Source organism: Capronia epimyces (genome assembly GCF_000585565.1).
Source record: "Capronia epimyces CBS 606.96 chromosome Unknown aczIQ-supercont1.8, whole genome shotgun sequence".
In the NCBI taxonomy this organism is placed as follows: domain Eukaryota; kingdom Fungi; phylum Ascomycota; class Eurotiomycetes; order Chaetothyriales; family Herpotrichiellaceae; genus Capronia; species Capronia epimyces.
The window spans coordinates 171,300-198,044 of NW_006912911.1; the positions used below are offsets into that span (position 1 = coordinate 171,300).

At 52.0% G+C, this 26,745-nt stretch overlaps 12 protein-coding genes across 12 annotated transcripts; 6 read left to right on the forward strand and 6 right to left on the reverse strand.

Annotated features, from left to right (window-relative positions):
• Window positions 1–164: 164 nt before the first annotated feature.
• A1O3_08465 (uncharacterized protein) lies at window positions 165–1,507 on the reverse strand (the record flags this gene model as incomplete). Its single annotated transcript, XM_007738563.1, has 2 exons — window positions 165–1,216; window positions 1,273–1,507. 2 exons carry the CDS (start codon window positions 1,505–1,507, stop codon window positions 165–167), a joined length of 1,287 nt encoding a protein of 428 aa, XP_007736753.1.
• An 824-nt stretch (window positions 1,508–2,331) lies between these two features.
• Window positions 2,332–2,878, forward strand: A1O3_08466 (uncharacterized protein; the record flags this gene model as incomplete). The annotated part of the gene is made up of 2 exons (XM_007738564.1): window positions 2,332–2,666; window positions 2,716–2,878. The coding sequence occupies 2 exons, from the start codon at window positions 2,332–2,334 to the stop codon at window positions 2,876–2,878; spliced, it is 498 nt and encodes a 165-aa protein (XP_007736754.1).
• A 156-nt stretch (window positions 2,879–3,034) lies between these two features.
• A1O3_08467 (uncharacterized protein) lies at window positions 3,035–3,746 on the reverse strand (the record flags this gene model as incomplete). Its single annotated transcript, XM_007738565.1, has 2 exons — window positions 3,035–3,511; window positions 3,564–3,746. The coding sequence occupies 2 exons, from the start codon at window positions 3,744–3,746 to the stop codon at window positions 3,035–3,037; spliced, it is 660 nt and encodes a 219-aa protein (XP_007736755.1).
• Window positions 3,747–4,879: 1,133 nt separating this feature from the next.
• Window positions 4,880–5,759, reverse strand: A1O3_08468 (small nuclear ribonucleoprotein B and B'; the record flags this gene model as incomplete). The annotated part of the gene is made up of 4 exons (XM_007738566.1): window positions 4,880–5,458; window positions 5,535–5,606; window positions 5,664–5,672; window positions 5,736–5,759. The coding sequence occupies 4 exons, from the start codon at window positions 5,757–5,759 to the stop codon at window positions 4,880–4,882; spliced, it is 684 nt and encodes a 227-aa protein (XP_007736756.1).
• Window positions 5,760–6,193: 434 nt separating this feature from the next.
• A1O3_08469 (60S ribosomal protein L11) lies at window positions 6,194–6,799 on the forward strand (the record flags this gene model as incomplete). Its single annotated transcript, XM_007738567.1, has 2 exons — window positions 6,194–6,344; window positions 6,423–6,799. The coding sequence occupies 2 exons, from the start codon at window positions 6,194–6,196 to the stop codon at window positions 6,797–6,799; spliced, it is 528 nt and encodes a 175-aa protein (XP_007736757.1).
• A 650-nt stretch (window positions 6,800–7,449) lies between these two features.
• Window positions 7,450–8,757, reverse strand: A1O3_08470 (uncharacterized protein; the record flags this gene model as incomplete). Its single annotated transcript, XM_007738568.1, has 1 exon — window positions 7,450–8,757. One exon carries the CDS (start codon window positions 8,755–8,757, stop codon window positions 7,450–7,452), a length of 1,308 nt encoding a protein of 435 aa, XP_007736758.1.
• A 1,639-nt stretch (window positions 8,758–10,396) lies between these two features.
• A1O3_08471 (uncharacterized protein) lies at window positions 10,397–11,500 on the forward strand (the record flags this gene model as incomplete). The annotated part of the gene is made up of 1 exon (XM_007738569.1): window positions 10,397–11,500. One exon carries the CDS (start codon window positions 10,397–10,399, stop codon window positions 11,498–11,500), a length of 1,104 nt encoding a protein of 367 aa, XP_007736759.1.
• A 433-nt stretch (window positions 11,501–11,933) lies between these two features.
• A1O3_08472 (eukaryotic translation initiation factor 3 subunit B) lies at window positions 11,934–14,320 on the reverse strand (the record flags this gene model as incomplete). Its single annotated transcript, XM_007738570.1, has 4 exons — window positions 11,934–12,356; window positions 12,412–13,951; window positions 14,003–14,148; window positions 14,198–14,320. 4 exons carry the CDS (start codon window positions 14,318–14,320, stop codon window positions 11,934–11,936), a joined length of 2,232 nt encoding a protein of 743 aa, XP_007736760.1.
• A 659-nt stretch (window positions 14,321–14,979) lies between these two features.
• On the forward strand, window positions 14,980–16,006 carry A1O3_08473 (uncharacterized protein; the record flags this gene model as incomplete). Its single annotated transcript, XM_007738571.1, has 5 exons — window positions 14,980–14,986; window positions 15,040–15,176; window positions 15,230–15,667; window positions 15,715–15,768; window positions 15,821–16,006. 5 exons carry the CDS (start codon window positions 14,980–14,982, stop codon window positions 16,004–16,006), a joined length of 822 nt encoding a protein of 273 aa, XP_007736761.1.
• Window positions 16,007–17,072: 1,066 nt separating this feature from the next.
• Window positions 17,073–19,204, forward strand: A1O3_08474 (uncharacterized protein; the record flags this gene model as incomplete). The annotated part of the gene is made up of 2 exons (XM_007738572.1): window positions 17,073–17,162; window positions 17,219–19,204. The coding sequence occupies 2 exons, from the start codon at window positions 17,073–17,075 to the stop codon at window positions 19,202–19,204; spliced, it is 2,076 nt and encodes a 691-aa protein (XP_007736762.1).
• Window positions 19,205–19,727: 523 nt separating this feature from the next.
• A1O3_08475 (uncharacterized protein) lies at window positions 19,728–22,401 on the reverse strand (the record flags this gene model as incomplete). The annotated part of the gene is made up of 4 exons (XM_007738573.1): window positions 19,728–20,693; window positions 20,743–20,811; window positions 21,066–21,854; window positions 21,949–22,401. 4 exons carry the CDS (start codon window positions 22,399–22,401, stop codon window positions 19,728–19,730), a joined length of 2,277 nt encoding a protein of 758 aa, XP_007736763.1.
• A 1,480-nt stretch (window positions 22,402–23,881) lies between these two features.
• On the forward strand, window positions 23,882–25,670 carry A1O3_08476 (uncharacterized protein; the record flags this gene model as incomplete). Its single annotated transcript, XM_007738574.1, has 6 exons — window positions 23,882–24,031; window positions 24,084–24,441; window positions 24,494–24,754; window positions 24,784–25,101; window positions 25,153–25,371; window positions 25,429–25,670. 6 exons carry the CDS (start codon window positions 23,882–23,884, stop codon window positions 25,668–25,670), a joined length of 1,548 nt encoding a protein of 515 aa, XP_007736764.1.
• Window positions 25,671–26,745: the final 1,075 nt, after the last annotated feature.

Here is a 26,745-nt window from a genome sequence, read left to right on the forward strand (position 1 = left end):
TACAACTGCACACTTCTCCTCCCAAGCAGAACCAAGTAATCAAACCGGGTATTGGTATCATGAGTCGTTACGGATCGTTGTCAAAGAGAATCCAAGCTGGGTGCAGACAGCCTCCACCAGTCCTGGCTCAATACTGTGCGAATCAACCGCGCCAGTAGCGACATTCATTCTGGCATAGGTAGTTGAAAGTCGTCATCGTCCAGTTTACTGTTCTCAAAGGGGAAGAACTCGGTGTTGAACAACTCGTCCTCGGGTTCGTCGGCGTTGTCCTTTGAGATGTCCTGCTCCAGCAACTCGTACTCCTTGAGTCGGAACCACATTTCACTTTCAACCGGAGGCGAGCCGTACAAATCGCGAAAATCCTTGGGATGAATGGAAGCATGGCTAATCTTTTTCGGTCTTGAAGTAGAACCACTTTTGGTCGATCCATCTTGAGCCCCTGTAGGGATTATGGAGGGCGCCTTCTTTGCTTTGGGAAACCCAATGGTGTTTTTGGATAGAGCAGCTCCGCGGGACTGTGTTGACAGTGAGGGCTGTGGCACTGAAGGGTGCTTTGCTTTTGTGAGAGGAGTGATGCCTTTCTTCTTCTGCTCGGACGCTTGGGTTGGCTTCATAGCGGCTCTTGGTGCTCGATGCTGCAACTCGGACAGTGCTGCAACGGCAGACCTGGCTTTCATGGTGTCTACTCTGGACACCTGCGGTCTATTCTTTTTCGGCCCCGCCGCGATCATAGCATCAACTTGTCTATCAACGTCCTCACCAATTAGGAGGCTGGACTTGTTCCAGCTGTCTAGAATTTCTTGCTCCTGTTTCTTTTGGTGTTGGTTGTATTCATCTTCTTCCCTCTTCAGTCGTAATGAGACCCCATTCCGGTCCTTCGGCGAATGGCAGTATAGCTCGCCGTAACCTCGCAAAAGCTCCTCCGTCAGAAGAGGATCCTCGCTGAAGTCCAATGGGGGATCTGGAAGCTCAATAGGCGGAGGTGGGGCGTATCCGAAGTCTGGCTCTCCTTCCTTTGCAACTCGACCCGTCAAGATACCCGCTTCAATGGGCTCCGAAGGGGCAATTGTAATCTTAGAACGCCCGGAGCGACGCACTGTGGTTGCCTTCTGGGCAGTAGGGCCTTGCTTCGTGGTCAATGACGGTGCAGGCGTCTGGAATGCCTGAGCTTTCACGTTGGTTGTCTTCGCGCCGAGAGGTGCTCTGTTGCGAGGTGCTTGTCGACCCGTCAGTCAAATCCGGCTCGTAAACCAAGGATCAGTGAAGCCATACCAAAGGGGGTAACAAATGAATTCTTGTCTAATTTGCCAGGAACATCTTGAGCAGCTGTCTTCTGGCCCTTTAGGTCCAAGGGGCGGTTCTCGTCATGCGGCGCGGCTCGAAAAGGAGTCTTCAGACCTCCTGGAGTTTTCGATTGCAGTGCTCGCACGCCTTGATTGAGAGGCTTTCCGGCGGCGGCGGTTTGGCGTGCGTGAACGAGATTCTCTTGATCTCTCGCGGCTAACATTGTTGGAAATCAAGCGAGTAGCTGAGTTCCGGTGTGATAATTTCGTTGTGGTTGTAAATGTCGTTTATCGAAAGCAGGATCTCGCCGACGCGCGCTGTGTAGCTCCCAGTGGTACACATAGAAATCGCAGGTGAGGATGGATGTTGACATGGTTGTCCCTCGCAACCGGTTTGCGCAGGCTCCTTAGGCCACAGCAGCCTTCTGGCCTTAGGGTTAGGGGCTCCTCAGGCTTCCTACCCCCCCTGCCCATGGATTATTGGGCATTGGGCAGTCCTGAGGAGAGTGAAACCGGGCCTAAAGCCCAGACGGTTGAGCCTGGAGCCTCATCCTGAACGCGGACGGTCATTGGTCTCGATAAACTCCCCTGAAGCTGCTACAGTAAGTGGTGGTGGGCCGCTAAGCCTACCACATCCCCTCCATCCGCCTATCCCTCCCACCGCTGACTCCTGCGGCCACCCCAAGTGACCGCCAGTTGATTCTCCCTTTGGACACCTTCACATCTGGTTGCCGCCTTGAATCCTCCCATTCACAACGACCACCGCACTGATATTTCTGTCTCGCGCCCGCTTGGAGTGTAATTTGGACATAACATAGAACGCCTTTCACCATGGATCGGATCAAGGAGGTACGTCTCGGGCAGCTGCACCTTCCTTCACTGCAGGCCCCTCCGTTCAGGCACCACGCATTTCGATACTGCCACAACAGTCGCAATTCTGCCTCACCAGTTCTGTTGTCAATCTTTCGGCTCCTTCTTTATCGTCCCTGTCGAAATCAGCTTCCCCATCTTCCTAATCACCTACCAACAATCGACCACAACATTCATCATGGCGTCCGCATTCGCTAACTTCCAACAGAAGATGAACTCTCTCCGCATCGAAGCGGATGAGAATGCTGCAAAGGCTGAAGAGCTTAAAGTCAAAGTCAAGCAATTGGAACATGAGAACCTTCAGAAGGAGCAGGAGATCACTTCTTTGACACACCGTAACCAACTGCTCGAGGGCGAAGTCGAAAAGCTAGAAGTCAGCATCAAAGAAGCCAAGGCAGCAGCTGGTGAAGCCTCGCAGCACGGTCAACAGAATGAGGCCCTTACTCGAAGACTTCAGCTGCTCGAGGAGGAGGCTGAGGCTGCTGACAAGACTTTGAGAGAGACCAACGAAAAGTACGACTACTCTGCTGTGTGCGATCACTATGCTAATGATCCGACCCAGGCTCCGACAGACCGACGTCAAGGCTGGCCACTTCGAGCGCAAAGTTCAAGCCCTTGAACAGGCACGAGACGAATGGGAAGCCAAGTACGAAGAAATGGCCAAGAAGCATGCAGATCTGCAAAAGGAGTTGCAGGAATTGGAGCAGAGCATGGGAAATATCTGATTGCAAGCGAGTCGACTGTATTCTGGTTGTGTGAAGAATTAACGACCACGTCTGGCAAGTGATTGGAGGCACGATGCATAGACCATGACACGCCTACGATACCATGGGCATTCAATACTGGGCGAGCGTTGATAGTTTTGATGAACGACGGCATTCTCATCCGGCTCGCCGTTCTCGAGCTTGTCTGTGATTTTTGGATCTCTCTTTTGTCCGTGAAACTTTCCGCTCCGCCTTGCTCTCATACCGGAAACTTCTCTTCTTCTTTCTACTCCTTTCGGCCTTATCCTTTGGATTTTCTTTCTTCCATATCCGTTTTTTCTTCACGGAAGTCGAGTCCTCTGCGTCCACCAAATCTGCCTGTTTATGTTCTTTACTGTCTGGATCAACCTGGGCATTCAAAATGCCTTCCCGGCTGACGTCCATGGCCTCGACAGTCACGGTGGTGTACTTGTCTTCGTCGATGTATTCCGCTTCGTGGTCAATGGGTTCTGGATCTGGCTCGGAGAGGCCAGTCCATTCGTCGTCGGAGTCTGTACCAGCATCTTCCGACCCGCTGTCTGGAGAGATCGGTCTGATCATGGCATTGATCTCTTCCACATGTCGTTCGAGATCTGCCTTCCGTTGTTCTCGCAGCTTGCGATATAATAAGCCTGACGATCAGATGAATGGCCATTGATCATCTTACCTTCCTCCGCGCTATTACTCTTTCTGCCCTCGCCTTCTGCTCCGCGATTTCCTGTGCATGTTTCGCTCTCTGTAGTTTCCGCTTGTGGAACCCGGTGAGATATTCCTGACGAGCGGTGGGATCGAACGTGATCTCTTGGACGACCGTAGGCTCTGTTCGTCGGCGCTTGGTGGGAGGAGGCATTTCTTAATCGAGGAATGGGGCCTATCGACTCTATAGGCACTGTCTTCCGTGGTTCTTGTCAAAAGGACAAGTCGCGTTCGTGTTCAGGCCGTCCTGTGTCCTCTGTACACCCCAACATGAAAGTTTCGCCGCATATCGACCAAACTCGCCAAGCTGAACAGGGCCCTAAGGCTCTTACTAAGGCCCTGGCACGCCGCGCGCCGCTTTAAAAAACCCCCTTCCTTTTCCGCCTGCCTGCGCTTCCTGGCCTGAGACATGTGCTTCATGTATCCGTACTACCAGACGACGTTCAAAGGCTGAGGATCGCGTTTTCGGCCTCAGTTCTCAGATGTACTCCGTAAGCAATTCGCAACCTGACGTGATCATTTTCTCGAGGAACCGAGGGTTGGACGCTCAAGGCTCTTATGAGACTACGTACCATCCCTTCCTTTCGCTCTGGCTTATCTCCCAATTTTCAACTTTGTTGGGTCATGTAACTTTGCCAGGCTGATGATGGCATCAAATGGCGCATTTGGAAAGCGGCCGAGAAGGTCACCTCCCTCAGCTGAATTAAGCTCAGCCAAGGGATCGAAGGGCCAAAAACGATACAACTGATACCAGGTTCCATAAGATGACACATACATATGGGACTTCAATAGATAGATTGGGCCATGAAGACGGCTTCGTTGTCGTCGTGGCTAGAGAGGATTGGACTAACACATGCCTTGAGCAGTAGACTCGGCCTTTGTCGTTTGTCGATCGAGGCTAGCCTTCTAATAGTGTTGCTCATTCAAGTTCCGCCCCAGCTTTCACACATTCGCGAGTAGGGTAGACACTTTCATGGCCTTCTCGAAAACGATCCGCATGCCACGTGTAGGGTTTGCTGCCCTGGCTCTCCCAACCCAGTGGGTTCAAACACGGGCAGCCGCTTGGGTTGTCCGCTCGGCCATCACCGATAATGACCCTCCCTTTTTGCAGGCATACCAATTCTGTTCGCGAACCCCTTCCGGCAGTTCATTGAACGAGTGCTCGATCTCTGTCGAATAACATACTCCTTTACGACACTCGAGACGAGTGTGGGGCATGCTGATCGTCCATAACCACCGTTGACCCGGGTGATGTTCTGTCATCTTCGTCCTTTTCCATCACCCCATCTATCGACCTCCAAACCCTGGAGGAGGAAATCCTCTGCCCTGACCTGACGGAGCACCTTGGAAGCCAGGAGGTGGCTGGAAGCCAGCAGGGGGACCGCCGGGCGGCGCACCGAAACCTGGAGGCGGTCCTCCAAAGCCTGGCGGTGGGGGACCTCCGGGCAGTGGAACTCCTCGTCCACCAAAACCTGGCGGTGGAGCTCCTCCAGGAAATCCTCCTTGCGAAAATCCGAGGCCTATCGGCGGTGGTGGACCACCAATTCCCACGCCAGCTGCCGGTCCGCCCAAGCCCACCGGTAGTCCTCGACCGGCTGGTCTGGCGATTCCGGTCCCGGCTTGCAATGCGCTCGGGGCGCCTCCTGGTGCCGATGTGCCGAGACGTGCAGAAGGGTCAGATGGCGGAGGGCCTTCAACACTGCAACTGACGATGTTTGTTCCTCTGAGAATGACCAGACCCAGTGTGCGTTTTTCCTCGGTTTCGACCGCCGCTGCTGAGCCAGGTGCAGCAGGAGCAGAAGGCTTGGTTTGCTTGCGCTTGACCTTGCGGAACTCTTCGGTGTCGGCGAGAACGAGGTTCATGTGCTGTGGGTGAAGTGTTGTGTTAGTGGTGGCTTCTTCGCAGAGGCTGAATATGAGAAGGGACGGAGCTCAGACTCACTTTATCGAATGCAAGCATTTGACCAGTCATTTGTCGAGCGTCATTCAAGGTTACCCGCATACGATAGTTGATCTGAGCGGTCAGTTAGTGTTTGTATTTGAGTATCGCGCAGTTGGGCAAATGGCATACCAGGTTTTGCTACCACGAGTTAGTATTGAAACATCCAGCTGAAAACCTCCAGGGTCTAGAAGGTAGACGTACCATTTTCCCCTGCTTGTTCGCCATGTTTCCCTGAATTGCGCACGAGTGCGGCTGGATACTTGGAATGCGATGAAAATGAACTTTGGTTTGACGGTTCCAAAAAGTGGTTTACGCGTAGTTCTGAGCCGCGGCTCGACTACGTCCACCAGACGATGGCTGCAACACTCCGTGGAAGGAAAGAGATGCAGGCCCGAACTGGCAATGTCCCTTCAGACGTGTAGAATACTCTGATTGAGGTCAGTCAAGATTGGTTCACGCAAGACTCGAAAAGGCTGCCAGATCCATGGGAAGTCCCTAATTGGGGTTAGCGCATTTACACTCTTGGCGCGCCAAGCCCTTTGTTGGTGCGCACTTCAGAATTTCGACCTCGCTCCTCCGAGTGGAAGCATCACCACAGCACTCAACAAACCAAACTCTGTCGCACTCGTTAAACCCACCATCTGAGATCAATTTTCAAGATGGCGGAAGGCAACGACAAGAGCACAAACCCCATGCGGGAGCTGCGCATTGACAAGCTCGTCTTGAACATCTCGGTCGGCGAGTCTGGTGATCGTCTCACTCGTGCGGCCAAGGTGTTGGAACAATTGTCTGGTCAAACGCCCGTCTACAGTACGTCTACCACTTCCACGTTTTAGGCGTGGCAGGCCTTTGGAGCCTCATCTGGTCACAACTGACGCTTGTGTACAGGCAAGGCACGATACACCGTCCGATCGTTCGGTATCCGTCGAAACGAAAAGATTGCCGTGCACGTCACCGTCCGAGGTCCTAAGGCCGAAGAAATCCTCGAGCGTGGCCTTAAGGTCAAGGAATACGAGCTCCGCAAGAAAAACTTCAGCGAAACCGGCAACTTTGGTTTCGGTATTTCCGAACACATTGATCTGGGTATCAAGTACGATCCTGCGATCGGTATCTACGGCATGGACTTCTACTGTTGCTTGTCGCGACCGGGTGCCAGAATTGCAAGACGGAGACGAGCCAAGGGCAAGATTGGCCGCAACCACAAGGTCTCCAAGGATGATACTGTCAAATGGTTCAAGACTCGATTTGAGGGTATTGTGCGATAATTGGTCGAAGAGATAGTCGCTTGCAAAGAATTCTTGAATGGCCGATTTCGGGACGTGGTGATTGCCATCGAAGCAGAAACTGTCACCGGCGGCGTCAAAGCTGTTGAAGCGAGATTGATATCGTCCTGGCTAGACCACGTTTACGTCGTGGTTGTTCCCGGCGCTTCGGCGGAGACGGCGGAATCCATTCGTGATTCTCGATCCAGCTTTGTATGAAGGGCAAGATACGGGGATGCTCAGCAGAGCCTCCAATGCAACAAAATCTGATAAAGCCATCAACCAGTTTCTTCGCAAATTGATCATTGCACCCGTGAATGTTTTGTTGTGCCTACACTTTAGACTAATGGGCGTTAAGGAATTCCAGATGAGATATCTACATCGTGTCCAAAAATGGTGTCGATGCCACCAGTCCCAAAGAAATCGTACCATATAAACGCCATGCTTCTTGAATCATCCACCGAACCTCATTTCTCATAACAATTGCTTAGCTCAGAAGAAGATCCGATACCCTGTTATCCATCCCAGATGTAACATACTCGTAGATCACTTCCCAAATCTTTTGGTCGGTAAATGTGCTGGTGGTGAGCTTGTTCGTATCGATTCCCGGTACGAACTAGATGCCAGCCAAAATCACTTTTAAATCGCCGATCCTAGTGGCGCTCACCTGTCGTAGCTGAAGGCGTATTAGCCTCTGGCTCTGGTGTGACAGGCGTACTCGGTTCTGTTGCAACAGAGACACTGATGCTTGGCAGGTTGAGTTGAGGTAGTTGGGGCATAGCATTGCTAGGAGTCCTGCTTGGAACCCTGGCAGCGTGGGCAGCAGCATTACTTGCTGCCCGGCGAGCGACAGCAAGCTCATACGCAGGAGCATCACCCCACTCATGGATCTCATAGTCTGGCGGTCGGTTTACTTCGTCCAGGTCATCATGCGGTATGCGAGACTCGCCGATGTCGTCGGACCCAGTACTTTCATCCGGCGTGAATCTGTTCGCTGTGGGCGATGAATCTGTCGTGTTGCTTCGAGGCCCATCGCTGTGAGAGCTGCGAGGGCGGAGGGAGACTGGAGTTGCTTGAGGCTCTATATCCGAACCCACGGTGGATACACTGTTTCCACTGATGGAAGGATCGCGAGTATGCGGTCGGGATATAGTGGATATTGAAGTCGCATCGGAAAGCTGTCGAGGGCGTCCTTCCAATTCGCCCATGGGTGCCGCTCCGCTCAGCAGGCCGCCTCGCTCCGAGTCATTGCTGTTTGCCCGGATCCTGGTACCATCGTGTCGGACCTCTCCGAGCGAACCGTATGCAACACTTGACACTCGTGTTTCTCGTCCGCGAGATTGGTGTTCAGCGAGGAGAGTTGCAGCGGAAAGGCTGACTCCACCGTTCAGAGAACTGACACTCTCGCTGGCCCGCCGCTGAGATTGTCGCCTCAACTCTTCTAAGCGTGCCGTGTCCCCCCTTTCTCGAGCTTCTCTTCTCTCGCGCCGACGTTCTTCTCGTTCGGCTATTTCACGCCGACGAGCTAAGCGGATCTGATAAAGTGAGTCCATCAGGTCTTCTCGCCGTGCTTCCTCTTCCTCCTGGGTTTCGGGGAACTCTATGACTGTATCCATTCCCTCCCTCTCCCCTTCTCGACCCAAGACCTGCTCTGTGTCCTTTGGCGTGTGGGAGTAGGCAGGTAGGGTGATGACGCTTCTGACGCTGGTATTGCGGTCGACTCCGGTTGCGGGTTCTGCGCCTCCAACGTCGTTGCCATTGTATGCCGTACTTGTGGACAAGAGATCTCGGTTCCGAACAGCAGAATACTTCCCACCGGGAGTCCACGTCTGCCATTTGCTCTTCAAGAACTTTGTAGGAACATAGCGAGGGCTCTTGCCCTGAATCTTCCAACGTCGCAAGAAGGAATAGAAGACAACGGATAGGGTGATGAGGGCGACTATTACAGCAATGATCTGCATGGTTTCAGGACGCTGTTCATCATTGAATGCAGACATACTTACTGCAACTATTACAGAAGTCCCGCTAACTCCTCCGCCGCCGCCTCCGCCACCGTCGTCGTGGTCTGGTCTTCCTCCTCCCGGCAGCTGCCGGGGGACTAATGGGTGTAATAGACTGTTCCTTTTTCCATAGCCTCGAAAGCCTGAGACAACCCCCATGCCGACTATGTCAAGATGAAGCTTTTGCTTAAACAGGCCCGGAAAGCGGCTGACGGTCACTACCGTGGCATCAGATCGAGGCAGTGTGGGACGGGCGTTGAGAGTGACCAGGTAGGATCTGATCGAAGGTGCATCTATTCCTCCAACATGAGACTTCTGGAGTTTCGAGAATTGCCCACTGTGTAGGCAATACAGTGGAGAAAAGAGGGATCAGAGGATGAATTGAAGAAGAGTGAGACGCAGCACGCACTGTATATGCAATATGCACTATGTAGTCAGATGAATTGCCGGCAGCTTGGAACAGGGCAGCCTCCAAAAGTTGGAGCTGTGCCTAAGCCTGGCACAGTAGTGGCCAGTCGCCGGCCGCCCAGCACTAAATGCTGAGACACAGCCAGGGTCCGCGCGTCTGGCAGTAGTTGTTCGCGTAATCCCTGTGCTTATCATAGCCTAGTGACGTGCAATGGCGTTAAGTATCCGAGAGACCTGGAAGGAAGGGCTTAGGGGCATCTGATGTTGGTGCAATCCTTGCTCTACAATTGTTGCCTCTGTCAACGACATGTATCCCTGGGTCGACAATGGTCTGATATCGTTGACTGCATGCCTGGAAATGGATGATTCTCGATACGTGTTATCATTATTATCTCAGTTATGCATGTAGACCTGCAACAAATGGTCGAACCATATCCAGACTCAGCCACATCGTATCATTCCCACCTCTTCATCGATCCTAGTGCCTCCCGGTGTAAGCAAGACATGCAGAATCATAGGCCCTAGGGCGTTGCTGCTAAAGCTGAGGTTGAAACCAATCGTGACGCTGGCGACTAGACTTTGGCCGGTGTGTGCGATTGCAGCGTACACCGAAAGATTGAGTGGGAATAGGATGCACAGAAGGAAGAGTGTTGTCTCTGGGCTTTGTGCTTTGTTCTGGCAACTGACAAGCAGGCGCAGGCTGTGTGGCTTTAGTTGAAGGCCCAGGACCCTAGCATTCCAGGCACCTAGGTGCTAGGGTCCTGAGGCCTTGGCCGTCAGCGGCTGCTGCTTTTACAGAAGTTAGGAGTTCCTGGGTCTAACCGCATCAGGGTGTTTATTTGCATGTTTTTGTGCCAGCCGAGTCCCCCATACATTTACTTACTTCTCATCATCCCATCGATTGTACAATATCCTACATTGCATTCGACATTTGCACAACCCCATGGCTCCTTCAAGGTTCGATCATGATACTGCCGGTACCAACTACAGCAGCATCCACTCTGCCGATGCATTCGTAGGCGATTACCAAGTACGACGCATCTGAAAGCATATGTGAAGCCCGGCTAACCATGCGCCGTAGGTCATGTACACTCCAGGCTCAACAACTCCTCCCCATGAACGCCATCACAAGCGACCGACTCGCTTTAGCAAAGCTGTATCCTCAAGGTCTCAAAACGCCAGCCAATCTTTCATGCTGCCGACCAACATACCAAACACCTCCCAGATAATTGGCGACCACGGTTCGCTCCCCAACGTCCAAATACACTACGCTGTCCCTGCCGATGAGAAACAAATAGTCGCGTCCTTACGTACTCTCCAACGGGATCTCAACGAAGCCGTGCAGACCATCAACTCTCTTACTAGGGAACGCGATGAGGCTTTGATGGAGCTCAGGTTGCTTCGAGCCGGGTCGAAGAAACAAGCGACACCTGCCAAGAAGAACAGAGCGTCGATACGCGTTGAAGAGGAATTGTTTGACATCAGCCGTTCAATGGAGTCACCTAAACAATCCCCCGCGAGGCGGGATGCTGTTGAAGCTAAAGAAGCTGCTAAGACTGCCAATTCCGACGATGCGCGAGTTCTGTCGCCAATCCCTATCAACCAAGCAACCTCGCCTACATTCGACAAGCGAACAGCAAGTAAGCCCGGTGTGCATGTCAACAGCAAGTCCCATGCCTACAGGAGGCCCGCTGTTAATGACACCGAGAACAGCATGATCGAAGATCCGACAGCTGCCTCCAATACTTCTCGACGTCGTCGCCACCTAGCGATGGACGAGAATATGACCTCCGCGTACATTCTACCTGACATCACTGTCAACCAGCCCCAGAAATCGACCAGAGCCCAAGTGTCACCGGAGGTCCAAAATGTCCTGCATAGACATGGCCCTGATCATGCTGGAAACTGCGCCGTTTGCCAGAGGCTTACGGTGAAGAGAACCAAACACGTTATGCACGAGATTCCCGGCGCTGAAAGACCCGATTTCACTGCACAGATAACCCAGCTCATGAAGGATGCCATGCTGGAAGAACCAACCATGCGACCCAAGATTTCCCCTTGGTTGGCGCTTGCTAATGTCAAGAAGCTGCTGACGGATCAGTTTGAAGAGGCCAAACGGAAGCATAGTCAGGCATGGGAGAAGTATGATGCGATCCAAGCACCGCTAAGTAGCAAGAAACATGCGGCAGCAAGCCAGGATCTGTTCTACTGGTCCAAGAAGATGGAGGAGTGCAGAGTCAACCTCGATCAACTAAGAGACGTTGAGGAGGGTATGAAAGACCAAGATGAGCTCTGATTATGCGTGGTAATAAGAGTGCTATCGGCGCGAGGGAGGGCCTTGGTAGATTTGAAGCTCTGTGTTGTCATGATCATAACCATTGAACCTTTAGAATGGTGCGCTGAGGGAGGGGATTTTAACTCTTTGTCAAGGCATCAACGAACGAAGCACCAATGAAACCCATTCTGAAGGATTGCACTTCAGACTTTGCGTTGGTAGAACAGTAAAGCTTTGGCACGCTTACGCTTTCGCTTTTGCATATGGTTGTTTAGATGCTATCTATCCATGTGCCATGTCGAGCCGACATATCTACAGCCGCGCGAGTCTATGGAACGATATGCGTATGCATTGATCTTCGCATCGGCCATTCGTGGACTCATCTAGTGCAGAGATAGCGGTTGAAAAGAGGTGGACACCATTAGCCGGCACATCGTCTTTGCAAGACTCTCGATCACTGCACAATTTCCTCGGTCTCCTCGATGACCTCTTCGACCACCTCCTCAACCACCTTCACGCCGTCCGCCTCAGCGCTGCGCGTACGTATGAGCTTCAGCTCGGTCTCCGGGTCCGGAAGGCCCAGCTCTTCCCGCTCTTGTCTGAGTAGTTCCTTCTCCTCTGCCACCCAGCTGTACCACTCCTGGTAGAGTCTCCGTCGGGTATCGATGACGGCTTGGTTTGCGCCCTCCTCCAATTCCTTGTCCAATTCGTCAAACTCCTTTGAATACTCGCGGAGGTTCCGCCGGATGGTGCGCTGCTCCTCCTTGGACAACACAGTCGGCGGCCGAGGGCGCCAGATCAGCTGCTTGAATTTTTCTGTTGGTGCATCGTAGAGGAGTTTGCCGTAGAAGGTCCAAAGCCGGTAGCCGTTTTCCATCTACGCCGCAATGTTAGTGCTCTGATGCAAGAGACTTTGCTGAACAGGGACTTACCTGGTGTGTCCACGAACTGGCACTTGTGACAACGTATCTGCCTGTAGGATCCCACTCGACATCCGTCATGCCGTAATGGTCCTCAGTATTCATAAGCATCACGTTAGCAGCCAGATGAGCTTCACTCTCGGGCTTCTCGCCCTCGTAGTCGAGATCGTAGAAGTCAATATCGGAGTGCTGCTGGACACTGACGGTGGCAATGGCCACAAAACGACCTTTCGGCGACCAATAGATGCCATTGCTGTTCTTCTTGTCGAAAGTGCGGGCGTGCTTGAAGGCACCGGTCCCTGCACCCTTGATCTTTTCAGGGGCGAAGAATGCCACAGCTGTTTTGGGGAAAGTGTTTGAGCCAGCAACGGCTTCACCTGCAGTAATAATGACGAACCGATCACCTTTTGGTTCCCATGCGAAATTGATGACAGTGTCCTTGAGACTGTCAACAACTTCAACAGGTACCCCCTTCTCTTTGATGCGAAAGATTTCAAGGTTCGTCGCTAGGGATTTCTTGGACTTGGAGTGTCTATCCACCTTGACACAAATGAACTTTGCCTCAGATTGCCAATGAAGTTTCGCATCGGTGACATTGAAGAGGTTTCGTGTTCGGACAATCTCTTTGCTGGGAATGGACATCAATGCGACTTTGGCTGGATTTGAACCAATTTCAGGTGTCCAGAAAGTGAGCAGCGACTCGTAGGTCTTGACCCCTTCTCTTTGGGTTATAGCCGGAGCCCATTCGAATTCCATGATCCCTTCGATCTTTATCGAGGCCTTATCCAGCATATTCATCCGGGGAAGCTCGTAGATTGAAAGACTCTCATGCGGTTTCATTCTGGCCACGTATTTTTCGTCGGCGGACCATTTGAAAGCTGGCCATTGAACTTTGGCTTTGGGAGGGATTGCGCTGGCATCAGCCCCAGGAGGAGGTGTAAGGTCATGAGCCACAAATGATCTGAGAGGCTTGCCAGTGGCAATGTCCCAGATAACTATGTGCTTGCCTTCTTCATCAATTGTCAGAGGGCCTTTCCCCTCCTCCACGGTAATAGGTTGGTTTGACCAGGTTGTCAGATACTTTTCACCAGGAGAGAATTCGACCAAGCTAACAAATGGATGGGGAAACTGTCGGATTCGCTTGAAAGACGGACCACCCCAGAGTTGAACCCCCTGCTGATGGATAGAAGCAAGATACGTCCCTTGTGGCGACCATGAGACAAACAGTTGTGTCCAGTGTTTGCGATCAACAACAGGCTCAGGGGATCCTTTCTTGTTGTTCCAGAACACGCCAACATTGTCACCGCGAAACATTGCGAACTGATCCCGAGCAGCAGGGTCGAAGAGCCAGGACCGAAGATGTTCTTCCTCCTGGAACGGTTCGGTTGCGGGGGGAACAAAATCTTCGTCAATCCTTCCCTCTCTTCCATATTTTTCGATGTCTGTGAGTTTGTTCACCGCTATGGTATGTCTCCTGTCGAGCGCTGTTCCATGGAGTTGCTTGGTAGCCGCGATCGCCTGCTCCGGAGTCGAATATTCGACAAATGCAAATCTGCACACGTATTAGAGACGCCACCACGGAAGCCAACTGTGTTGAACTTACCCTTCAGACATTCCCTGTTCGTTCATGGGCATGAAAATCGACTCTTCGCCATCCTTTATCCTCCCCACCGAGTTTAACCTCTTCAGTAAGAATTTAACGAGTTTCGGTTTCTGCTCTTCGGATACAATGGGCAAACCATCGACGACCTGTTCCACTTAGTCTGATGCAAACACGCTCTCTTTCGATAGAACTTACGACAAAGGTATCAAGCCCCTCTTCCATTCGCACATCATATCGTTCCTTGAGGTCGCTGAAGTCAATGTTCTCGAGATCATCCTCGAAGTCGTGCTCGGAGAGCTTGTCAAAGCTAGGAGCCATCTTTGCGGTCTGGGCTCAATGGCAGCAGTAATGAAAAGTCGGTCTGGTAAACCACCAACGCTGCTGTCGACCTGCTGCTGTCTTTAGCAAATATTCGGCTGAGAGGCGCAGGTTGTGGACACTGGAAGAGCCAAGATTTCTGCGGTCACGTGCCATGCCTTTTGCGCAGTGACTAAGACTCGGCCTTGAAGGTGACGGGCGGGCTACACTCCTCCGTAGCAGGCCCGAGCCTTGCTTACCTACAAACCGTCGCTTGTCAACTGGCTGGGCCCCGGCAGACTTTCCAGATCCCGTCCAGCCAGTCGATCTCCCCCAGCTTCCCAGACCCGTGGGCACATGTTGCGCAGGCGGCGTCAATGGTCACTTCTAGGCTCAGCAAGCCACCCTCTTTTTGCAGTTGTCTCATATTTACGGCGTACTCATCTTCAGTTGAGCTCATCTAGATTATCACCGCCCGTTTACACAACGATCCAAACTCACAACAGTCTTCTCTACCAAGCGCCCGCACAGCACCTTAATCGCTGTTGCTGGGTGAAAGTGAGCAGATGTCTGATGCCTTCCCGCTAGCCTAATTCGCCCTCAGCGTCGATACCGCGGGTTTTGCCCAGAGAAGACTGGTTCTGACGAATAAAGCCTGACCTCTCCTACGACCTGGCAGAATGTCCCGTGAGTCTCCTGAAGTCTATCCTTCACACTAAAGTTTACTGACCCCTTACAAGTTCCCTCAACCGTTCGCTCGCACTACGTCGCCATTATAGATTCCATCCTGAATGAAGTCGATCTCACCACTATCACGAGGAAGAGTATTCGACAGGGAATCCAAGACCAGGTTGACTATGACATTACTCCGCACAAGGTCAGTAGGAAAGGAAACGGATCTAAAAGTGGAATACCCTGACCAAGTGCTAGGCTGCCATCAAACAGCTGATCGATGAGAGGTTTGACATTGTCAATGCCAAAAAGAATGGCGAATCTCCAGTGGTGCCCTCTGTTGAGCAAGCCGATGCTGCTCCCACAGCAAATGGGATCCACAAAACGCATGGAGAGCCCTCATCGACCTCACCTGCGAAAAGAGACGCGAGCGAGGCAACCTCAGAAATCATAGACAACCCGCCGCCAAAAAAGAAGCGCAAAGCGAGTCTGGACGCTGACGCGGCTTTTGCCGCACGTCTCCAAGCTGAAGAAGACAAGTTAGCTCGGCCTACACGAGGCGGCGCTAATCGAAAGACTGCTCCAGTCAAAAAGAAGAAGAGAGCGAAGAAGGACCGACTAACCGGATCGGATGACTCCGATTTAGATGACGAGGAGCACAAACCCCAGAAACCGAAGCGAGAGACAGGATTTCACGTACGTTGCATGAATTTGGCTTGAGACAGTTGACTGAGAAATTACAGAAGCCACTCCTCCTATCTCCGGCATTGTCCGAATTTTTCGATGGCGAAATACGGGTAATTGTTCTCGAGTATTCCAGACGACGAGAGTTCTAATTCGGTGAAATAGCTGTCACGCCCCGAAACTACTAAAAGAGTGTGGGCGTATATCAAAGCGAATGACCTGCAAGACCCCAATGATAAGCGATTCATCATTTGCGATTCGAAGATGCGAGAACTCTTCCGACAAGACAAGGTGCACATGTTTACCATGACCAAATTGATCTCGCAACAAATGTACAACCCCGAGGACTAAGGTTCATTGAACCATGCCTCTAAGATGATACTCTGGAGGCGGGCCAATAAGGTGTTTATAACGGCATGCATGACTCGCAGCGAAATTGGTGTTCTTCCCCCAGAGAATTAACTGGCGCACACTTCTGAGGTCGTTGCTAGCGAAACTCGTGCGAGCGGAAGCAAGCTTTGCGCTATTGGACGGATAATTTATCTTGGACAGAAATGATCACGGTAGATCTGGCTGGATATTTCATACAGATCTGCTTCTACTGCAGAATGCAGTATGTCAGGAGAGTCAGCCTTGCTGACTAAAGGCGTCTCAACACACTGGCCGCTTCGCTCGATCCCAAATCTATGACCGTCTCAAGGTGACTCATTCCTTCCAAATAGAAACTGTTTCACCCTCTGAGACCGTGACTCATTTTGTTCTCCGGAGTAGTCTAATCGTGGAAGCTTGGTGTGCAGGTGTCTGAATTGTTCAACGGCATTCATTATTGAGTCTTGGGGTAGGGATAATTACCCCACAGTGACCTGCGACTTTTCTTTCCCTGCCAGTGTCCGTCAAGTCGTGGTGCAATTCAGCCATTGCCCTCAACCGTCAATCCTCAACATTAACACCGCCCCTACTTGGCCCTGCCCTGCCCTGCCCTGCCACATTCTATCCATGTCACAATCAATATCTCCAGCAGCGGCTCCGGCTCCGGCCCCGGCTCGAGCTGCTCCAGCGGGACGAGGCGACAGATCGAACACACGGAATCACAGTGGAGCACACAATTCCTCAGACAATCGCGGTCGAGGTACTGCTTCAAGAGGAGGGCGGGGTCAAAGAGGAGGCCGAGGAAGGGCTCGAGGTCATGGACAAGGACAAGGGCGGGATATCACCTCTTCACAGATACCTCAGGCTTCGGAGTCCGCCACAGACGACAGACCAGGAGGGCCAGCCGGGGGCGGCTTCGGTGCTCGCCTGACCGAAGCTGCCTCGAAACCTGAAGGCGACGCAAATGAAACCCAGTCCCAGGAGACTGGTGCCACTGCAGGGGCAGAAGATGCAGAGGTGTGCTTCATATGTGCCAGCCCGATCGAACATGTCTCAATTGCATCTTGCAACCACCAAACGTGCCACATTTGTGCGTTACGGCTACGGGCCCTGTACAAAACACGGGCTTGTGCTCACTGTAGGGTGAGAATGACTTTCTAGGCTTGCCTGCATGGTATACTAACACGTTCCTAGACAGAGGCACCGTTTGTGATTTTTACTGACAGCGCGGACAAGCGGTTCGAAGAATTCGCGGATAGCGATTTTGTCAAGGTCGACGAGAATTTGGGGATCAAGTACGAGAAGGATGTCATTTTCGAAGATACTATCCTACTCTTGAGGTACAATTGTCCCGACAAGGATTGTGACGTCGCGTGTCGCGGATGGCCAGATCTGCATCGCCATGTCAAGACCAAGCACGGAAAGGTGATGTGCGATTTATGCACCAGGAATAAGAAAGTTTTCACTCATGAACATGAACTCTTCACATTGAACGAGCTTCGAAGGCATGAAAAATACGGGGATGACATGCCAGGGGCAGTCACTCAGTCCGGCTTCAAAGGTCATCCGGAATGTGGCTTTTGCAAACAGAGGTTCTATGGGGACGACGAACTTTACACCCATTGCCGCGAGAAGCATGAGCGGTGTCACATCTGTGATAGACGCAACGGGGGGAGAAACCCACAGTACTACCTCAACTACCAAGAACTGGAGAAGCATTTCGCGGCCGAGCATTTCGTCTGTTTGGATGCTGAATGTCAAGCCAACAAAACCAATGTGTTCGAATCCGAAATGGATCTCAAGGCGCATCAACTCTCTGAGCATCCCAACGGGCTTTCAAAGGACGCCCGCAGAGATGCCCGGCTCGTCAATCTCTCAGGCTTTGAGATTCGCACACCATATCAACCACAGCGGAGGGACGGTCGAGAGAATCGTAGTAGTGGGAGAGGCCGGGATCCCAATGCTGAACCGCTGCCAATTTCCAGCGCTCAACCTCTGAGTCGCGCTGAGCTCGCATATCAGAGGCAGATGGCAATTCAAAGCTCTCAGTCCGTATCCAACAGGAATTTCGGAGGGCAACTCACACAACCTACACGTTCTCCACACGTGCCTCGCGCCCAACCAGTTCCTGCAGCGCAGCCCCAGCCGTTGCCACCGGTAGAAAACCTCAGCCTCGAACCCGGTTCTACCCCAACAGCGAATGCGACACCCCAGGAGCAGGCCCGTGCGCTGCGGCACCAAACCGTGAGCGACCGTGCCTCGACACTGTTGAAGAATGACAAAACGAAGCTGTCACAATTCCGCACCCATGTCTCGGCCTACCGTAGCGGCACCATCTCCGCAACAGACCTGATCGACTCGTTCTTTTCTCTCTTCGACTGTCCTAGTACCGAACTCGGCAAGCTCATCAGGGAACTTGCCGACCTGTACGAGGATGATGCAAAACGTCAATCCCTTCTCCAAGCCTGGAATGACTGGCGCAGCATTAACGAAGATTATCCCAGTCTGCCAGGCCCAAGCGGGTCATTGCCGGGCGCCTCGAGTGGCACCACAGGTTCGGGCAGTGGAAGACGAGTGCTGACCCTGAAGAAGAGTACAGCGCAGTCGTCTCGCTCGGCCGTCTCGAGACAAGGCTCATGGGGCAACGCACTCTCCAATGGTACGAGCCGGGACCCTTTCCCTGCTTTATCCTCTGCGAACAACAACACTCGCAGAACGGCGACACAAGCAGCCTGGGGCAATACATCTGCACCACAAGTCGCCAGCACGACGGTGAGCGTGGCGCCTCTCTCCCGTCCAACCCCCACCACGGCATCAACAATCCGTCAATCTACACACAACAGCCGGCCACCGAGGCCGACGGAGGATATGTTCCCGTCACTGCCGGCTGCGCCAAAGCCGAACACCATGATTTCGGGCTTCAACACTCGTGGCTCCGTCCGCTGGCTCGACTCAAGCCGCAACTCCCCATCTGGCTCAGGAACAGCCACTCCAGCAAATGCATGGGCCAACGGTGGATTGACTCCGACTCCTGCGCAGGCGGCTGCAGTGGCCAGGTCTACTGCTGGAAGCGCCAGCGCTGCGGGCTTCGGCGGTGATTACGAGATTGGAGATGGCACATCGGGAAAGAAGAAGGGCAAAAAGTCCAAAAAGGGCGAGACGCTGTTTCATTTCGGATAAGCTGAAAGCTAGACCAGACATGATGGTGGATGGCTATGTTTTGACGTTGTGGCACAGTCTTCTCAATGAAATAGGTAGCGCCGACCTACATATATAGCCTGTTGGCTTTTATGGCCAAACGAGCCCGCAAAGACATGACCCATAACACAACATAGAGCTCGAACCCGAGCCGAGAGTATGCACGATCAAAAATCGCCTGTTGAAGCTGTCCAAAACTGTAACCAGTCTTGCAAGCCATGCACCGTCCAAAAGTCAGATAACTCGCGCGCATAGGCTCTATTTTGGTGAGTTTGGCGGGCCGCTTCACTACCAATACGATGCAAGAAACCAACTTTTGCAGCCAGACTATCAAATTCTGCTATACCACTAGGTCATGCTACGTACAAGTCTGATTTCCAGCTCGCTCAGAATGAACTCGTTGCTCACGACTTGTCATAGGCATGTTCCGACCCTGTACTCTTCAACACACAGCAAACACCCCCTTCCCGGCCTCCTCCAGAAAAAAAAAGTGTCCTGTGTCGTTCTACTCCTTGCTCGGCTGCAGAGACTCGTACTTTGAAGATGTGTAGTCGCGGTCGTATCGGAAGTCTGCACCGTAGAAATCGCCGTCCTTCTTTAATTCCCTCATGGCACGAAAGGCGCTCTTGATATCCGCAAACTCGATGGCGGCATAGCCATCCCAGGTCCAACTGTACTCAATCACCGGGCGATCGAGATCCAGGCGAGCCAACTTTCCGGGAAGTAGCTCGAAAAGATAATCGTTGATAGCACCGATCAAGAGAATCCGGCTGGCCTCCTCTTCGCCCCAAATAGCGTCTTCCACTTCTACGTTGAGTGGGTACGTCGGATCGATTGGCTTCCACACGCGAACCTGAGCACCATTGACGTGGAAAGGTGCTTTCTGATGACGCTCTCTCATTTCATCGGCTGCCGTCTCAAAAAGGAACACCACACGAGCAGTCATGAAAGAAGTAGCCCCTCCAATAGGTGGAAGGAGCTGTAGTGATTGTAAGGCACCACCGCGAGTGTGAGCGAGGACATCCTTCGGGGTGCTTCCAACGGGAATGTTATCGATCATAACCGTACGATATGCGTTGTGATTGCTGGCCGCATCTTCGGGCAGGTAGCGCACGGGGTGGGTGGTGAACGGACTGTTGTTGATCCAGACGATGCCAGAATCGCCAACGGCCTCTCGCATTTCCTCGTCACTGTGGAAGATCGGGTTTTCCTTGGTCACCAACCAGTTTGGATGTCCATAAAAATCACCAGGAAGTTGGATCCAGGCACTGTTAGGACCGTGGTTTGTCTGGGTACTACCAAGTGTTGCCACCGCAGTGTCCGACTGCTCGCCGTTACTGTCATATAATGCTGTCCGACTTATGCTTTCACAGCTGTTGTTTATCGCGCCTTTGTGTGAGAACACCTCCACCTCATCCGAAATACGAAGGCTGTGAGGGTTGGGCAAATCCATCTTGTTGGAGCCGTTTGACTGATTCATATGGTCAGTCAGTTGAAATCGAGGCCTTGAAGGAACCAACCTGGTCTTTCAGGACTCCTTGATCTTTGGTTGAAGGTTTACGTCCGTATTTATTGACAAACGCGGCCGGCTAGGTGAATGTTAGTGACATGGTGTTAGTGACATGGTGTTAGTGACATGGTATTAGGGATATGGTATTAGGGATATGGTATTAGTGACATGGTATTAGTGACATGGTATTAGTGACGGTAGAAGTGACATGGTAGAAGTGACATGGTAGAAGTGAAGGAAGAGGGCAGCGCTACCAATTGCAGGACAGGGTTCTCGGCGGTCTGTTCCAGTGAATAAGTTTTCCTTCAGACCAAGTGAGACGGATTTTCTTACCAAGAGACGTGGCTTGAACACTGCACCAGCACTAGAGGGCTTGGTGACACCGGCTTCCTCATGGTTGCTACATCCCGAGACATGTGCTATATATTTTTCCTCTATCACCTCTTTATCACTCTCAGCAGACTCCGGAGAGATGTCGACAAGCTTGTTAACGCTGGTACGTGAAGCCGCTGGTGTAGCCAGGATGGATTGATTGGCATTGAGATCTTCAGCAATTGAGAATTGTTTTCGCAAGGTTTGACGTAAAGCAGATATTGGTGATCCGCCGTCGTCAGGACTGGTCAACAACTCAAAGTTGTAAAGCTGTGTTTCGTCGACCTTCACAATCATGCCGTTCGCAGAGACAGCTGGGTGTCTACTGTCCAAACAAGCCAAGTGTTCATGCTTCTCCTGGCGAGATTCCGGACTCTTTGCAAGGTGCGGGTTACTGCCGTAGAACTCATGTAAAGCAGCCTCTTCCATGTCCTTGACTGAATCAACATCTTTGTCTCTTGCGGCATTTTCGTCACCGAGTTTACTGAGGTTATGTTTGATGATTGCCCCCAAGTTGTTTACGGTGACGGTGAGACGTGAGATTTGTTGCTGGTACTGCACGATCTGCTCTTCCTGTTGCATGCCTCGTTCGACTTCCTTTCTCAGGGCCGCTCTCGTCGCATTGTGGGCTTCCTGCTCGTTTACCAAAGCCAGACCCAAGGATTGGTTTAGCGTCGTAGTTGGTACAAAGGCGGCGGCAGTTGGATCCATGTTTGCATTCTCAAGTGCTGAGTGGCTGATATCCTGAGCCTATGTCGGTGGTTAGAGAGGACAATGTATGGCCGCTGATGAAAAGCTGACAAAGTCTGATCCTGGGGGCCTCTCAGTGAATTAAACCACTCACATGCACAGAAAGATATCTTTGCTGAAATGCCTGCTCTGAGAAGGTCTCTTGTCTAGATCCCATGAGCTGACCTTGCTTGGTCGGACTTTTAGCGGCACCTTCAACTGCAGAACGAAGTGCTGCAGGACCTAATCGCAGACGGGACTCAGCAAGGTCGGGTTTGATATGCTTGTTGAAGAAATCTGCATCTGTCGAAGCTGACTGCGGAGACGTGGTTTGAATTGGTGAGGCGACCCCTCCAGAAGCTGCTTTGGTTGCGGAGAGTCTGGCTGACTCTGCTCGAAAGAGGCTCTCTGCAAGTTGCTGCCTCAGGTAATTCGTGGCAATGGCATCGATGGATTGTATCCTGTCCACTGGCACGAACTTGAAACTGCCCAGCTGGGACTGATTCAGGTCCTGTCGCTCCATGGGGGGATACTTGAGTAGACGCTCGGATGGTTTGGTCGCAGCCATGAGGATTCGGTCTAGAACAAGGAGAGGTTATGCACATAGCAAAAATTGAGGCTGACGATGGGATAAGGGACGTGAGAATGAAGAGACAAAGCAGGTCAATATGAATTGAGGAAGTCTGGGGGATGAGGCGTGCGGAAGATGTCGCAGTGAAGGAAGAAAGACAAAGAACGCAGCTGCGCTGTTCACTTCCGTTGCCTTACTGCGGCACTGCCCACAGCATTGAACAGCGAGGTACCAACACACTCCTAAATGTTAACAATCATTATCTCCTTGAAGGCTTTACCCATTCAATGGCCATTTGTTTCCTGTTGCAGAGGCTACCCAATAGCCTCGGGCCCTCCAACCGAGTCGTTCTTCTCATCTCAGAAGGTGTGCAGGCTCCTCCTCGTGATCCAACCCATGAGATGACCATCTGCACGGCTGCCTCAGCCACGATATCAATGGCCCCAGAGTTCGTGCAAATGGACTCAGAGTTATCTCTACTCAGTGCTCTCCATATCTCTTCATTGCTCGTTCGCGCGTTGCTGCAAAGACGCATTCAATATCCACGCTTGGACGTCGAAGAATGCCCAGCGGCCTCTCCTGCGACTCGTTACCTTCCATATCGTACAAGCCACGTTGCAGACAAGCTGCCCCAGAGATTGAGGCCAGGCAAGCTGGAGAACATTCGAGAGAAGAGAGAAGATGGACAGCTTACCCCACACTTGATAATGAGGCCAAATGCCGAGGCCAGACATCGAACTTGAATGAGAAAACGGATCTGCAACTTGGCCAATGCCAGTGGCTAAAATCACGACGCAATGCAACGTCGGGTAGTTGGACAGCGAGCGTCTTCTCGTGCTGAACAGATCATCCAGTGTGACAAGGGTCCTAGGCCGATGCATCCATCCGACGAAAAAGCTGCAAACCAGAGAGAATCAGGAAGTTCCTCCTCACTGCTTGCCCGTCAGATCTGCACAACTTGCTCTATCGGCACTCCAACAAGCTGCCTGCTTAGATTGCCCACACACGGGATATGGCCGACCAAGCCGGTCATGCCTGGTAAGTGCCTGGTGCCACGAGTCTTTCTGCCGAGTGGCGACGGCCGGATCATCACACTTAGTGTCACCTGGCACCTACTCGTATGGGCATCAGTAGACCTGGGTGCCATCGCCTTTGGTCGTGGTATCAATAGCACGTTACGGAAGAGCAGAGCTAAGGAGGTTGCTCCATGTCCCCCCAGGGCCACATCCTGGGGTTGGTGATCTGTTCGTCCACTCACCGACTTGTCTCACTCAGCTCAAGAGACGGAAGAGCCCATACACGCGCGGTCATGGCCTTACCAGTCTACCCCTGGACTGTCATCGGCACTTGTGCTACCATCCCTCGCCGTCTCATTTCAGCGTATCAGCGATCCTGCAGATATATATTTGTTGCTTGCTCTCCCACCTGACATCTCCTTTCCCAATCTGTCTCCGCTCTTCGTGGACTACACATCACCATGGAGAAAAATGAGCCTAAGACTGGAGAGTCAGACAATGGCCGTTCAACTTCAGATGCTGGGAAACATCTAGAAATTGGTGTCCCTGTCGCCATCGTCGATCTTCCGGATCCAGATGAGGCTTTGGGCGAAGAGGAGAGGAAGCGCATCGTACATAATGCCCGCAGCTCTGTACCTGCGTTCGGTTGACTAACTTTTGCAGGATCGGGCACTGCTATGGAAGCTCGATCTTCGACTTATTCCATGGCTCGCCTTGCTATATCTCATTTCCTTTTTGGACCGAACCAACATCGGGAATGCGAAGATCGCCGGCCTTCAAGAGGATCTCCACATGACAAACAACCAATACAACGACACTTTAACAATCTTCTTCATCTCTTATTCCCTTTTCGAGCCCTTGACACAAGTACTTCTCAAAAGATTCAGACCGTCTATCTTCCTACCAACAATCATGGTTCTTTGGAGTATCAGTATGACGACCATGGGATTGGTCCACAACTTCTCTGGTCTTATGGCTGCTCGATGGTTCCTGGGTCTGACAGAAGCTGGACTCTTTCCCGGTAAAGACCTTACCTAAGTATTACCTCCAGACTTCTATTCATAATCTTCTAGGGGTCAACTATTACTTGAGTTGTTGGTATAAAAGATCTGAATTCGGTATCCGAGCCGCCATCTTCTTCAGCGCAGCAGCTCTTGCCGGATCTTTCGGTGGTCTACTGGCGGCTGCCATCATTAACATGGACGGAGTCGGCGGGAAGCCTGGGTGGGCGTGGATATTCATTCTTGAAGGACTGGCCACACTTGTTGTTGCTATTCTCTCTTTCTGGATGGCATGCATATGCCTTTCTGATGACATAGAGCACCAGCTGACCGGTGCCAGGTGCATGATTTCCCTGATGAAGCTAAATTCCTTTCCGAAGACGACCGGCGTCGTGTTATTCGTCGACTCAAACTCGACCAGCAGTCCAGCGCTGAGCACGAGGAATTTAAGCTGGCTTATCTTTGGGCGAGCTTGTGGGACTGGAAAACCTACACGGGGATGATAGTGTATATGGGTGCGGATGCTTCTTTATACAGTTTTTCGTTGTTCCTGCCTACGATCATTCAGCAGATGGGCTACAAGAGCGTCCATGCTCAACTTCTCAGTGTCCCACCTTATGCGGTTGCTACGGTGGTCACGATTTTCGTCGGTTTCGTTGCCGACAGGACGCGGATGCGGGGTGAGTTTAATATCTCTAGATATTATGATACCTTTTCGCTGATGCTTGAAGGCTATTGCAACATTATCATGTCCTTCTTTGGAATCGCTGGGTTTGCAATGCTGCTCGGCTCAGGCTCGCCGCACGTTCAATACGCTGGAACGTTCCTCGGTGCTATGGGAATATACCCCTGTATTCCGAACACCATCTCCTGGACGGCGAACAACGTTGAAGGTGTTTACAAGCGAGGTATCTCTTTGGGATTTGTCATTGGATGGGGCAATCTCAATGGTCAGTCTTGTCTGCTTGATATTCTATTGCTGATCAACCCGACTGATCTCCCTGTAGGGATCGTGTCCTCGAACATCTATCGGGCTGAAGACAAGCCACGGTACAAGCCAGGACATGCCGTCGTTCTGGCCTATGAAGCAGTCTTCCTCTTTGGAGGCAGTGTTCTACAACACATCCTCCTCCGACGTGAGAATGTGAAACGCAGGAATGGCGAGCGGAACCACTGGATCGAGGGCAAGACAGAACAGGAGATCGAAAAGCTGGGGGACAAGAGACCTGACTTCATTTACACTTTGTAGCAGTTGTCGCAGTCCTTGGTCCTACCGAGTGTAGCGCAACATGCTTTCAGAGGAGGAAGGGAGGCCGTTATCAATTGCCCTAGACTTTGGGCGGCTCATCCGATTCAGCATTCGAGTAAGCCACGATAGCTGGGGGTTCCTTCCGGCGGCAGAACAGGACTTCACATTGAACGTATATGACTTGGACGAACAGACGCATGCTGATAGCTGGACGCTTCTGATTGTTTTCGATATACTCTTAACGGTGCGGTCAGCTCCAGTCGACTCAAGGCTATGTATTCCGAAATCAACTGGATCGTGGTCTTTGTCTGCTTGATCCACTTCGGGGTGCGCTTTGCAGCATGCGTTAATGAGGCAGAGTATAGGCACTATCTTGGAGACAGTATTCAATGATGCGTAAAACCCGTCCCTTCTCTCGACCACTGTGCTGCTATTCGAGGTGATCTGCCCCGGCTAAGGAGCAGGGCGTCCATGCCCATCGTAAGCACGGTGGGAGTGTACAGGCCGGACATTTAAATCGAGCGGCTTGAGAAAAAAGAGTGCTGGCATCCACGACGACGACGCGAGAAAGGAAGGGCAGAGGATATTCATGATAAAGATATTCGAATAATAAAACACGTCTAATCAGGTAGGGAGTCAAGATGTCTAGAGAATTCTCGCGCGTGCATCGACAAAGAGTGAAATTCCCCGATCCAGAGGAACTGAGTAGGTATGTATGGTATGGTCGATGCGGTGTCCAACGCAGAAATATCGCTAAGGGATGGAATGCTTCTGCCACCCCTACTTGAGGAGTGAGCCAAGTCCAAAGCCCCCGAGGTATGGAGAATGTCTTTAAACAACATGGAGAAGTCGACATGCTTGAAGGCCACCGACTACGTGTATGTTTAGTGCCCCCAGCCACAGGTGGGCGTCCAGTTAGGATGTTCCGTGCCATCTTGTCGGCTGTTGTGCAGCCGTCTGCAGCTCAGCACGGGGGAACTGCTCGACATGGAAGTGATATCGATAATCGGAACGGAAAAGGCTGGACCCAAGTAATTCTGACATGATACGTTACTATATAAGACATTGTGCTGAT